The following is a 14,985-nucleotide window of genomic DNA, read 5'->3' on the forward strand; positions in this document are numbered from 1 at the left end:
TTCTTCTGGGACTCCCACTATGTGAGTATTGGCCATCTTGATTGCATCCCACTGGTCTCTTAGGCTGTATTCATTTTTCTTGAATCTTTTGTCTCTCTGATCCTCATATTCAAGCATTTTCATTGCCTTATTTTGTGCTCAGTATTCTTCTGCTTGCTCAAATCTGCCTGTGAATCCCTATAATGAATTCTTTATTTCAGTTTTTGTACTTGTAAGTTCCAGTATTTCTTTTTGTCTTCTTTTTAGGTTTTCTAAATCTTTATAAATATTTACATTTTCTTCACACATTGTTTCCTTGAGTTTCTTCACTTCTTCTTTTGGTTCTTTGAACATCTTTAAGATAATTGTTTTAAAGTCTTTATCTAGCATATCTTTCCTAAGGTCTTTTTGAGGAACAGTTTCTGTTGATTTATTATTTTTTTCTTTTGAATGGGCCATACTCAATATTTTTTGTGTACCTTGTGACTTTTTGCTAAAAATTGGGCATTTGAACCTATTAAGTGGTTACTATGGAAATCAGATTTGCAATCCTAGGTTTTATTGCTATTGATTATTATTACTTTCTTTTATTGTAGTCTATCTCTGTGCCAAAGATCAATCTGAGGTGTAAACTTAAGTTATCCTCAGGTATTTTCTAAACCTGCACCTTTCTCTGCACATGCATGGTCACTTTCTAATATGTACAGTACATGTATTTTTTTTTTTAGGGCCACACCTGTGGTGAATGGAGGCTAGGGGTCCAATTGGAACTGCAGTTGCAGGCTTACACTACAGCCACAGCAACACCAGATCTGAGATGCATTTGCAACCTACTCCACAGATTGCAGCAACACTGTGTCCTTAACCCACTGAGCAAGGTCAGGGATCAAAACCACCTCTCATGGACTCTAAGTCAGGTTCTTAACCTGCTGAGTCACAGTAGGAACTCATATGCTGTTGTTTTTTGAATATCCTGACCTTTAATGTCTGGCTCCCAAAATGGTGAAAAGAGAAAAATGAAAGTAGCAGCCTTTTAAAGCCCCTGGATCTCACAATTGAGGGGGTACAACATCAGTGGTACTATCTCTTCACCTGTACCCCTGTGATCAAAAACATCAATGCACAGATCCTTGATATCAGTATGACAAAGTCCTTTTTGCCTGTCCTGGCTTTCTGTGTGCAACCTACCCCAGTAATATGTGCATACCTGCCTGCCTCAGATGGGGAGGTGGATCGGTAGTTGCTACTGCACTAACAGGTGAAATTGACCACTATGAATCACAATTTATTGTCCATGTCTTTTCCTGGAAGTTTCAAGGATTCAATAGATTCCATAGTTCTAAGATAATTACTTGAGTCAGGTTCTACCAGTGCAATTGTTGTGTAGGTATGGAGACAGATGCCTGGTGCTTCCTATTCTGCTGTCTCCTCTAAGTCCTCTCTCATGTGAATGTCTGTTATACAACCTTAAAAGTGAAAACAAGGGAAAGGTAAATGTGAATATATATGATGATTTATATTTAGGCCAGATCTGAATATGAATTACAGAAGAGTTGCTTTTCTAACATTAGTAGAGTGGATTTTGTTATCCTTATCTTGAATAAATTTGGAGAGATTGTTGGTATGGGTTAACCAGAACCATACAAGTAATTCATGGTTTGTTCCATGTTCTTTATCCACCAAGAAATATTTCAAGAGAACAGGTAGAGGAAAAGACTGCATGATACAGAAGATACATAGAATTGCTGCATGCCACTATTGGTGAAGGAGAATTAAGATTTTAAATTAGTGATGTCTTTGGTGCCTAAACAGCCAATGAGGGAAATTATAACTTGAAGATGAACAAAAGCCACCATGTAAACTTCTTGAAGCAAAAGTGTGAAAACCAAAACCTACCAGAAGGCATTAACTGCTTAACATATATGGAATATGAATCTTGGTACAATGAATAAAACTAGACGTTTCTGATATAGTCAATGCCAAAAAAATAGCATTTTAAAAAGTTAAGAGTAGAAGTTTTTCTTGCAAAAGAAAAATGCATTTGAATAAAACAAAATTATAATAGCTTTTAACCATGGCTAACAAACTGAACAGCTCAACATCTGAACTAGTGAAAACCTCTGCAGATTTTGATACTATTATTCTGTAGAATAGTTCTGGAATTACTCTTCAAAGTGTACCTCAAAGTAGATCTACATATACAATATAAATATTTTTCTGCTAATCTATACTACAGATAAGAACATATACATCTTTAGTAGAGTTAACATCATAAAATGGATATTAAGCTTCATAGCTTAAGAATACTATTTTTATTATATCCATATCTGGCTGGACTCACTACTGTGGTACAGATTTGATCTCTGATCCAGGAACATCTGCCAAAAAAAACTCCTCTTTATTGTTATAATAAAAATAGTATTCTTAAGATACATTTATAAATAATAAAAGAAAAAGCAATACATGTCATTTAAAATATTTTATTCCATAATTATAAGAGAAGGAAAATAGGATACAGAAAGTCAAGTTTCAATGACGTAAAATGCAGAGGTAATATCTGAAAGAAAAAATCCTGATGTCATACTAGTAATTATTATTTTACTTTGCAGATAACATATCAGGTCCTGTGCCTTGTGTCTAAATTCATAAAGGCAGAAACTTTATTGTGCTTAATTACTAAAACACATATCAGTTCCTGCCCCACCATCAATTGCAATAATGCGGCATTAATGCTGACCTGAATACTATTGTAGAGATATTTAATTGTAATCACACTTTAAAGTGCTGGTCTGGTCATGTTGTTTAGGATATGTTAAAATCAAATATATTAAATAATTAATTGTATGAATATTGTTTTGTGCGATTCAAAATAATAAAATTGTACATTAAATAAAAATGTATTCTTTACTTTGAAACCTAGCTTCTGTTATGGATAGCATTGATTTGTTTATGCAAACAGTACATTTAAGTAACAGTTTCAACATGCTGAAAGAAAAAGTGCAGCATATACAGTTTTTGCAATGTAATTAGTTACAAATTGGGGAAGCCTAATTTTAAAATCGAATTGTTCATGAAAATCTATTGCATACTCTCGATTAAGCAGTTTCTCTTCATAAAATGTTCTATAGTTGTTTGAAGAAATTAAATGTAGTTAATCAGAAAGAGCATTTTGGTTCGACACTTAATTTGAAAGCCCTGTCTTGAAGCAGTGAGTGATTGCTTATAGAATTACATACAGCAATGAGAACTTAAATAGGAAATCCGCTTATGCTCCAAGTGGATCTCAGTATTGATGTAAGTCAGGGTGGTATTGTCTGTCTTTTTGTCAGAAATAGTTCATGTGTATGTGTATATGTGGATATAAATGCACATATTTGCTAAAATATATAATTTATCATTTAGTTTAGTTTAATAGATTAAAAATAGTAAAATGACATTTATAGTAAATAATTGAATCATACAATAGAAGGTCGATCTATAATTTTAAAGTCGTTTTACTATGGAGTCAAATCAGTCCTAGATACAAGCATAGAAATTAACTATCAAGAGTTAAAGCTTAGCATTAAAAAAAAAAAAAAAAAAAGGTAAAATAACGTCTCAATGGTATTGATAAAATGGTTTTCGTCTCAGTTTCACCTATATTCGCCTGTTTTTCAGTGCCGCCAGCCATCACGATGCCTCAGAAATCCTTTAATGCCACAGCAGAGAGAGGAGAAGAGATGACATTTTTCTGCAGGGCCTCTGGCTCTCCTGAGCCCAGCATCTCCTGGTACAGGTAGGTTTCACACCTTCATCCCTCTGGCTTGTGTCCATGTTTAAGCTTCTGGAGAAATATTTACAATCTTATTATTTTGTCCAGAAGGAAAACATTGTTTTTGAACTGCAGTGAAAAATGATGATACTTCTGTTTTCAGTTCAGTTAGTTAAATTAAATTTTTAAAGAGAGTTACAGAGTGATCGATCACAAATCAAAGCCTGCACACAGAGCCATGGTCATTCTGTCTAAAAAAAACATGTTGCTGGCCAAAATGGGTCCTGGGCCCAAACATTTTATTGTTACTGCTGGAGACTCTCTAGAAGTGGAAATTGTGGTGTGGATGGCACCACCATTGTACATGTGCACAGCTATATTTTATTAAATATAATTTATATTTTATTATTTATGTACCATATTATTAAGAAAAAACTAATTGTTGAGTTAAATTCCAGTAAATCTAATGTTATATAAAAAAGTTCAAAGAAGTCAGTTCTCGGTTCTAAATCTATCATTTTATAGTTTACTTTTATATATTTTTTTGAGTTTTTAAATGCCATTCAATTGGTATTAACATCAAACAGGTATCAAAATATTCCATTCTTTTAAGCTGTGACTCACACTGTTAAAAGGGAGACAAAGAATGTTTAAAAATGGACAATCTTTAAAATAATTAGTTTTCAGGTTGCTTAAGCAAAGCTACAAATATTTATAGAATCATTTTCATAACTTCATAAATCATATAGTATAAGGATAATAACAAGAAAACAGTTAAAAAATATATATTCAATTTGGCAAATGTGTAACTGACAGCATTAACAGCCTGAACCTAGCCAGAACACAGATTGGGATGTAAACCCACTGCTGGGACTCGAACCTGGTCAAAACCCAGACTGGGACTTGAACCCACGTGCCGGAACTTGACCGCATACAAAATCCAGCTTGAGACTTAAACCCACTTGCCAGGACTCAAACCCAGCCTAAACCTGATAGGGACTTGAACCCACGTTTTAAATTAGCACTCACCCAATGTCTGGTCTTACTGATGTTCAGGTTCTTTATGCCTCTGCGCAAAAGGAATTCAGAGAGAGACAAGGTGATAGGCAAGAAATAAATTTATTACATTAGGAGTCTTGTCAGAGATGCAAGCAGGCAGGCAAGGAAGCTCTGCCTCTAGGATCAGGTGAGCTACAGTTTTATCCTTCAAAGGGAGTGGAGGTTGGAAAAGCCTGCCTCTTTCTTTCTGGTAGTAGCAGTTCCTCCTTGGTTTCCCAAAAGGTGTGTATTCAAATCAGCAGAAGGGCAAACTCTTACCCTAGGTCTGAATTCAGGCCAAATCCCATCCCCCACCCAATGACCTGAGGCAATTCTCACACTTGCACTTGTCAAGCAAGCCTGCCTTGTTCTGATGGCTTTTTTGAGCAATTTATTTACTTATGGTGATCTCCCAGTATCCCCTAAGTTTCTCTCATTATCTGTGGTTATTTATTAGGACTTCTAAATCTAACTGTGCCTACTCCATCCCTATCAAATGTGTCCATAATAAGGATTAGGTTTTTAGAAATGGATTTAAGGAAAATAATTGAAATTCAAAACTGCTTTTTATTACTTTCTGAGCATTTACTGATGTTATCTTTGAGTTTCAAATCTTGACTTATCCATTTAGCATAGCAGGTAGCAATAAACAAGATATTTCTTCAGACAGATTTTTTTCTTAGAAGTTCTTTGCAGACAATAATTCCTTTTTGATACATGTTGACTGAAAAAAATTCCACAGCCTGAAAGTGGAGACTTAAGTTATATTTGGGGTGAAATTAGGACTTAAGCCTGGGAGACCTCATCTGAGGCAGCCCCAATAAACTTCTCCTAGGCAGTAAGGGAAGAGTTAGGATATATAGGAGTTTTTGCAACAAAGGGCAGGAAGCAGGAACAAAAGAGGGCTGGGCTCACTGAAATCATTCTTTTTATATGCACATCAGCTATAGGGGCCAGTATCCTGAGTATTCAGAGGCTGCAGGACTCACTGGCTCTCACTCTTGGAGGTGACTGCATTTACAGATGACCTTGACATTTTTTATCCTTAACTACAGACCAGGTTGAAATACCACCCAAGGAGGAAAATGCGGAATATCAGGATATGGTAAAGGTGAGGGGGAGGTGCATGCAACACACACACATCTTACAAAAGTTTGTTGCTGATCTCCTGAAGGTTACTACCAGTCACAAGGAGCAGACATCACCATGAAGGATTTTAATGTTTTTCTAGATATGAGGAGATGCAAGAATTGGGCACATAAAATCTCCTCCTAAAAATATCTGATCATCTGAAGCCCTGTTCCAGTTTTCCCAGAGCAGAGAGCGTCTCACTCCTGGTTTCCACCCTGAGCTGCATTCAGGGGGTGCCAAGAGTTTGTAGCTGCAGTGGCTCATGTTTTACTCCATGTAGTGGCTGATGGCAAATGCCAAACTTCAGTTCACATACACTATTGGTATTTTTAAAGGGATTATGCCTCAAGCATTAACATATTCATCCAGATAATTATCATGTATCTCAGAGACTTCTGGCTTCTAGTGTGTATCCTTAACAGTCAGTATTAGATCTAATCACATCACAAAATAAAGCTCCTCGATCTTTCATTACAATGCACAGATATTGTTCTGGTATCTTATTCTCATCATTTTATCTTTCCAGAGAGAATGGCTTTCAGTTTAGAATTCTTTCCTTAAAGTTTAATATTTGTTCAAAATTCTTATTTGTGAGTGAAAGTATAATTATCAGGAGTTCCCGTCGTGGTGCAGTGGTTGACGAATCCGACTGGGAACCATGAGGTTGCGGGTTCGGTCCCTGCCCTTGCTCAGTGGGTTGGCGATCCGGCGTTGCCGTGAGCTGTGGTGTGGGTTGCAGACGCGGCTCGGATCCCGCGTTGCTGTGGCTCTGGCGTAGGCCGGTGGCTATAGCTCCGATTCGACCCCTGGCCTGGGAACCTCCATGTGCCGTGGGAGCGGCCCAAAGAAATAGCAAAAAAAAAGACAAAAAAAAAAAAAAAAAAAAAGAAAGTATAATTATCATACAGACTAGAATAACTCAGATTTGTATGCTAATATAACTGAGTAATTTAAATACATAATTTTGCACCTCCCTTTTTTCATATAGAATTAGTTTCATCCTTTGTATGGAATAAAATAATGATTAGTCTAGTCACTGGATATATAACATATAATATGGGAGATTGGGAGTATGTAATATTGACCTTGATAGAGATAAAACTGATATTATTACAAGGAAGTTTTTATTCTGACATATTTACTTGTAGATGTAGACATGTTATCTTTGTGAAAAAAAATTCCAATAAGTATTAGGGCAGCAGCTCAAAGAGAAAGATCCAGACACTACCCATTGCATAGAAGTAATATCTCCAAGAGTTATGAGAGAAGCCAATAAAGAAGATGAAGACCAAACATTGAGAAAAAAATAAGAAATAGTCACAAAGAGAGCCAGGAACACTTGCTGACATGGAAACAAAAGTGGAAGTAAAAGCAGAAAGAGCCAAAAACCAGTCTAAGGTTAACTTGTCTTCCTTACTGAAGAAGTATTCTTATAAGGAAGTAATTTAATGCCTCGTGTTTTAGGATGTCTTTCTACTCTGGATGGTAGGGGTACAAATTATTCCTGGTCTTTTGTGAGTTCCTGGGATTGCTGTGCTTCATCTTTTCCAATGGTTCTTTCCTTAGTTTGGGAAAGCCTTACTGGTGTACAATTGCCAATTAGTACTCAATTAAAGATGGGTTGGAAAACCTCCGCAAATCTCTGTAATTCTTTTTCTTGTGCCTTCTTCTCACATTGTCTTATATGCAAATGTTAGCCACTTTAAATTTCCCCAACCAAGAATTCTGACTTCCAACACAGATCACTACCTGGTTCTGTTTGGGTTCTTCCTCTTAGAGCCTCAGCCTGGTAACTGTCTTCACGTAGTGAGCAGTGGTGGTCCTCAGATATTACTGTTGTGTGCCACCTGTTGACCATCGATTGAGAACTGTTATTTAACCTGTGTCCAGTGTTTGTGCTGTTTAAAGTGAGAGGTCAAAAGTGGATTTATTCTCCCTTTTATAATTGCTTATAATCAAAGTACAGATTGAGCAAAAATGTGTTTTCCTCAAAATAGTGGCAATATTTCAACACAGCTCAAATATTATCCTTGTCTCTAAAGTGAAAACAACTTTCAAGTCTATTTTACTGTTCATGCATTAAGTTTTATTGAGCTAATAAAAGTACACTTTTAATTGGGATATAGCCTTGTCTATCAATAACAATAGCCATGAAATGATTGACCATTACAGGTCAAAAAGTTGAGTATGATCTGCTCCTGAGCTATGAAGTTAGATTTTTAAAAATCAACCTCTGTTTTCTTCTTCAGGAATGGCAAATCCATTGAAGAAAATGAAAAGTACGTATTGAAAGGGAGCAATACAGAACTCACTGTCAGGAACATAATCAATAGTGATGCAGGCCCTTATGTATGCAGAGCCACAAATAAGGCAGGAGAAGATGAAAAGCAGGCACTTCTCCAAGTCTTTGGTAAGTATTATAGCATAGTAGTTAAAACCATGAGGTCTAGAGGGAGGTCTGAATGAAATTCTGCTGTCACTTATATGAGCTGTTTAAATTTCCAAACTTAAATCTCATTTTTCTCATGTCTTAAATGTGTTTTAAAATTGAAGCTACAAGATAGAATTATTTTCATAATTACATAAAATTATACATGCAATTTTTTGTAAAATATTTGAGGCTGCTAGAATATTCATTTAAATTATACATACTCGTTTCTATTATATATATACATATTAATATGTATGAATAATTATATATGAGCTGATCTTCATAAATCTTTAAATAAAATATGTTGGGGTCAGTTTTACTTTTAATATTCTTCAAAAAGAGTTTATTTATGAGGCTATGATTAGGAAACTTTGACCTTTAACCACAATTAAATATTCCCTTTTCATTTTATTAAAAGAAAATATTATATACATATCTTCCATATTTACCAAAAGCCATATTGCCTTCTTTGGGGAACTTACAGAGAAAAGAAAACTAGTTTGTTTTTTTTTTTTTTAATTATTGATTTAGCTCCCATTTTGCTTGTGACTATTTTTGGCTTTTTAGGGTCTCACCTGCAAGGCATATTCAGGTTCCCAAGCTAGGGGTCTAATTGGAGATACAGCTGCCAGTCTATGCCATAGCCACAGCAACATCAGACCCGAGCTGGGTCTGTGACCCATACCACAGTTCACAGGTAATGCCAGATCCTTAATCCACTGAGCGAGGTCAGGGATCCAACCTGCAACCTCATGTTTCCTAGTCAGGTTCGTTTCCACCTCGCCACGACGGGAACTCCACTGGTGACTATTTAGAATATAATTATTCTGTTTAAAAAAGTGGGAATTCCTGTCATGGCTCTGCGGAAACGAATCTGACTAGTATCCATGAGGACACAGGTTCGATCCCTGGCCTCGCTCAGTGGGTTAAGGATCCAGCACTGCTGTGAGCTGTGGTGTAGGTCACAGAAGAGGGCTCGGATCCCAAGTTGCTGTAGCTGAGGTGTAAGTAAGCCAGCGGTAGTAGGTTAGTTTCAGTCCCTATCTTGGGAACCTCCATATGCTACAACCATAAAAAAAAGTAAACACTAAAAGTTATATGCACTACTAATATATAGTATGTTTTCTCCATTTTTAAAAACATTATTATCAAAACACGGTCACAACAAAGAGAGGAGGAGGAAGGAGGACAAACTCTGTAAGAGTCCGAAAGACCAGTGGTTGCAGGCTGTGGATGCAGCAGTACTACTGTATCCAAAACATAAACGGATACAAACTTTGGCAGCTCGTCTTACAGCAGCTGTAATAGAAATGTTTTCTGTACGAAGGCGATTCCCATAAAGCTTATATTCTAGCAGAGTAAGACAGATAATAGAGTATATCGAAGCATATTAAAATAAAGAAAATTGGTATAAGATGCTCTAAAAAGGAAGCGAAACTGGATCTCTCAGCTAGGGCTGGATAAAAAGGGCAATTATTTTGGATAGTGTGGTGTTGGAAAATTACTCAGAAGAGTAATATTTAGATGTGCTTGCACAAAAATCTTTAACCATGAGGAATCAACAAAGCTGTGAACCAATGGAAAATTGTTCACGTAGAGCAAAGAATAAACACACTTAAAATGATTAGAAAGTATAGAAAGCATCTAACTTGTCTCCCACTTTAACAAAATGTTCTATTTAAAATATACAGTGCTAAATATGACTTAGTATAAAAATAAATTAATAAAAATTAGAAATGTTAGTGTCTGAGATAATACCAAAGTGTAGATTATCTCAAGAGACTCTAATGAAATACCGCTTACTTTTTTTTAAAAAATTAAGGTGACAGTAATAACAAAGAGATAAATAAAAGGTTACTAATATTTTCATTTTTTTAAATAGAAAATAATGAATGAAATATGATAAGCTACATTATTGTCATAATCACTTTGTATAGTAACACTGAACAGATTTATATTGTGTTTGATACAAAATCATGTGTTTATAATGCAAATAAAGCTATATCCATTAAAGACAAAGGAATAAACACTGGATTGTTACAAAATATTTATACCATGTTTCTCATATAAGGAATATAATTTTCTAAGATTAAGAACACCTTATTTATATTTCATAATGATTTTTACAAAGCTATTACTTGTTCTGAAATAACAAGTGGTGGCCTTTATCACTTTTATGTTCAAACAAGTAAAATTTTAGGAAATTCCATAATACAGAGTTTTAAAATTTAAAGCTCTTTGGTATGTGTAAATTTGTAGAGGTTCATAATTTTTAACATTAAGTTATTAGACATAATGTTTTGCTTTTTATAGATGTCATAAGGACAAGTAAATAATTAGCTATAATTAATCTAATATTAAGATAATCTGAGGTCAAGATGTACCAACCTGAGTAATAAAGGTTGAAAGAATTTACTTCATGAATATTTTAAATATTGTACAGAATTATACTTAACTATATATTCACAGTCATGATTTTCCCTTTTTGGTGTAATTGTTTTAAAAGTTTAAAAGATAATCACTGCATAAGGGGATGTCATACACCAACATATAAGAACACATGTGGCTTTAAAAGAGGAATTTTAATTAAGTAGCTTTAAGAGAAAAAAAATGATAAAGTAACTTTTAATTGGTAAAATTTGGGGAGGAATTATAATTTTTATGTTGGTTTCTAAACCACTTCAAATTATTTATATAAAGATAATCAATGACATTATTTTTCTAAAGTTTTTTTCTCCTGTGCTTTGCAATTCTTCTGGCACTTTTGTAAAGTAGAACATGACGCTGTAACTGATGCAAACTTAATAATTCCATGCTATGCTGATGTGTCCTTAAATGCTCACCTTGAATAGTAATATTTTCCTCCAGTGGAGATGAGTAATGTATATATTTTTTACAGTACAGCCTCACATAATACAGCTTAAAAATGAGACTACATATGAGAATGGTTATGTCACACTGATCTGTGAAGCAGAAGGAGAGCCTATTCCAGAAATCACTTGGAAAAGAGCAGTGGATGGCATCACTTTTTCTGAAGGCGATAAGGTAACAGTAATTTAATATATAGTGTTTTTCAAAACCATTGTATTTTCAGAATTTTGCATGTTAATTAAATCTCACATTGGACTCCAATCTACCAAATAATTTGTAGGAATGAAGTAAACGGTTTAATTATTAAAAAGGTAACTACCACAGACAGCCTAAAAATAAATTCAGAGGAGAAAAAAGTCAAATTGTAATATTTAAAGATGTCTTTCATTAAGCCACACAATCTTAGATTCTTGGCATTGTTTCTTATGTTTGTCTACGTGCAAACATTTCATAAACACTGAATCCGTAAAATATCTTACTGCAAATGCAACCCCTCTCCCAACTTGTGCTGTACAATGAAAATGATTTAAACTCACAAAATTCTAGCTGTCATTTAACTCTTAACTCTATAGAATTGTCTTTAGGCAATAGGACAGGAGATTTCTGCCTTTATATAATTTATAACTTAATAATTTGTAACGCAATAGGTTATAACGAAAGTACAAACACAACAAAATAAGAGCATTTTGGTAAATGTCACTCCCATGTAAATTGATGAACTTTCATCAGAATGCACTCAAGTTCCTAAGAAATCAAGTAAACATTATCATATCATACTCCATAGATTTACATTGTTATTTCTTGTAGCAATGTATATAAAACTCCAAGTACAGGCAAATTGAAACAGAAAGGAAAAGGTAGTGAATTAATGATATGAAGGAAATGGAATTCTCACACAAATAAAAATTATAAAATTAAAGTTAGATTTCTTTTCTCAGTGTTAAAGAGCAACCTCCTTTAAACCTCTTTCATTAATTTAAATCAATTACACTTTCTATCCCTCTACATTATCATGTAACATGTTCCATAGATTGACAAAACAGGCTTCTCCCTGGCCACTTACTATTTTTCTTTTGAAAGAAAGTATTCCTGTATATCACCCTCTTGGCTCCATTTCTTCCTCACGATGGCGTTTTTAAGATGTATCTTTTTTGGCAATAAATTATAGTATTTTAATATACTATGTAAGTTGAAGCTCAAATTTGTATAATGTGAATGACATTTGCATTCTTCTAGCAATCCAGATAAATGATATAGAGTTTGCTTTAAAATTTTCCTGACAGATAATCATAGATATTACTATGATACACCGCCAAATCTGAAAGGATTTATATTTCCATAAAATTATTTAAAATTGTCCAAAAGTAGATATATAAAAATATTTTTGTGTCAAGTAAGTATATTTCTTTTGACTAGGTCAATAAAGAATAATAATTTTCATGTCGGTAAGCCATAATTAATTATACCTTCATATTCCTAACTCATGCTTTTATTATTTTTTGTACTGTAAATTTCCCAAAAATTCTCTTCTCAAACATAGCTTTTACTCTTCATTTAATAGATGTTTCATTTTGTACATACCAATAATGAAAGATATATTGTTATTTTTCAATAAATAGTTATCAAGTAACCAGAAGACCATATTTTATTCTATGACCCAAGACATCTAAAACTACATACAGAAACATATTTTATAATAGTTGTGATAAATAATCACCTAGTTTTTGCTTGCTGAGGGCTATGTCTATTAAAGTGTATATCTTTTGTTTTCTTATTTGGTTCATTTTTAAATAAAGTCTGATACCTAAAATTGATTAAACACTGTCATAGAGTGTATTCTGATTATATCTCTCTTGCCATGAAGAGTAGCATGGTATCATATTTGCCATAAGAATCAATTGAAAGCTTGTTAAAATTCAGATTCTAGAATCCCATTTCCTGAGGTTGATTTAGTATGTCTAGCACAGGACCTAGGAGTACATATTTAATAAACTCATCAGTTGGTGTCATATGGATGGTTTTCAAGCCATTCATACGTTGGAAAACAATTCTCAACCTCTAAGGTAAATGACATTTAACGACTGATCCATTCAACAGGAAAACTCTGTTGACAGATTACTTGGCACCTTGATGGGGACTTGGGAATTAGAGAAGAAAATAAAATAACTTTATCACTATCGATGAAAATGATAATTGCGTAAGTCTCAGACAGTGGGATATCATCAATGCAATATACTTCAAACTAAGTACTCCATTCAACAATAAAAATAGCTGTTCCCATTGTGACTCAGCAGGCTAAGAACCCGACATAGTATCTATGAGGATGCGGGTTCGATTCCTGGCCTTGCTCAGTGATTTAATGATCCAGTGTTGCTGCAAGCTGTTGTGTAGGTCGCAGGTGTGGCTCAGGTCTGACATTGCTGTGGCTGTGGCACAGGCCAACAGCCACAGCTCTGATTCACCCCGGGCCCAGGCACTTCCACATGCCACAGGCGCAACCATAAAAAGAAAAAAAAAAGTGAAAATGTATTCAGTAAATATGTTTGTCACTGTAGATTTTTGAAGGAGGAGGGCTCACTTAATGTATTCACATATAGATATGTTCTGCAGCTGTAGTTCTGGAGAACTACTGAACTGTGCATGTTAATGATGAACCTTAAAATATCCTTGCCTAATAGGTTATCTTCAGAAACAACAACAAAAAAAATATGGTGCTTAAAAACGCTTTTAAGCTGATTAGTTTTTTTTTCTATAATTTACTTTAATGCATCTTCCCTATATTTAAGATAATATATGTAATTTTGAAAACTCTTCTGAAAAATTCAAAACTACACATAATATGTAAGAAAATACAGTATTCACTTGCTTTAGAAATATTTTCTTAATATCCATTGTCATTTCAGGATAACATTTTGTTGTTTATTTTATTGTTTTAAGTATTTCACAGTTTCTACTCATTAACTTTTTGTCATCCATGTATTGAAAAAATTGAGGTGATTTGTATTAGTGATAATTAAGATACTTTCCCATTATCCATTTCCATTTGGATTAGGGTTATCAAAAAATTTATTAAATCGATAGCTTAATTTTAGTACATTATTTTTTGAGGTTGTCTTAAAATGCTTTGGGTGTATAAACTAGAAACCCTTGGCCTCTTCATTAATAGATAATATATTCTTAACTGTAATAATAGTTAAATGTACACAGTAAAGTTTTAAGACAGAACTAAAGCTATTATTTTGGGATGAGTTTAATTCAGCTATGACACAGAAGTTGTGAATGTTTTGCAATTTAAAAACCAAGAAATCTGGAGTTCCCATCATGGCTCAGAGGAAACAATCTGATTAGCATCTATGAGGATGCAGATTTGATCCCTGGCCTCACTCAGCAGGTTAAGGATCTGGTGTTGCCATGAACTGTGCTGTAGGTCACAGACACGGCTCGGATTTGGCATTGCTGTGGCTGTGGTGTAGGCCAGCTTCCATTTGACCACTAGCCTGGGAACCTCCATATGCCACGGGTGTGGCCCTAAAAAAGAAAAAAAGAAAAAAACCAAAAAACTAAGAAATCTAATTTTTAACATTGAAAATCTTTATATTTTAAATAAAACCACGCTTCTTGCACAGGCTGATTTGAAGATTATGTGAGATTGTATGACTAAAGTGTTTTCAAGTCCCTGGCATGAACACCTATCATCTAGTTTGAATCATTTTCTTTAAATCATCTCTTATTATCATTCTTATTGATCAATAAATATTAGTAAATGTATGATTATAGGTATTGA

General features: G+C 34.2%; 1 protein-coding gene across 2 annotated transcripts in view; it reads left to right on the forward strand.

The window, feature by feature from the left end:
• NCAM2 (neural cell adhesion molecule 2) overlaps window positions 1-14,985 on the forward strand; it is a 503,541-nt gene that overhangs the window by 331,051 nt on the left and 157,505 nt on the right. For both annotated transcript variants that reach the window (XM_021070858.2, XM_021070859.2), the window contains exons 6-8: window positions 3,637-3,754; window positions 8,149-8,309; window positions 11,230-11,375. In XM_021070858.2, the coding sequence (XP_020926517.1) occupies window positions 3,637-3,754; window positions 8,149-8,309; window positions 11,230-11,375 (425 nt within the window). The remainder of the gene's footprint in view (window positions 1-3,636; window positions 3,755-8,148; window positions 8,310-11,229; window positions 11,376-14,985) is intronic.

The sequence above is a fragment of the Sus scrofa genome, chromosome 13, assembly GCF_054392235.1.
Source record: "Sus scrofa isolate SSC_HxYL_T2T_F1_AM1 chromosome 13, Sscrofa_HxYL_maternal_Yorkshire_Landrace_v2.0, whole genome shotgun sequence".
Taxonomy (NCBI): Eukaryota; Metazoa; Chordata; class Mammalia; order Artiodactyla; family Suidae; genus Sus; species Sus scrofa.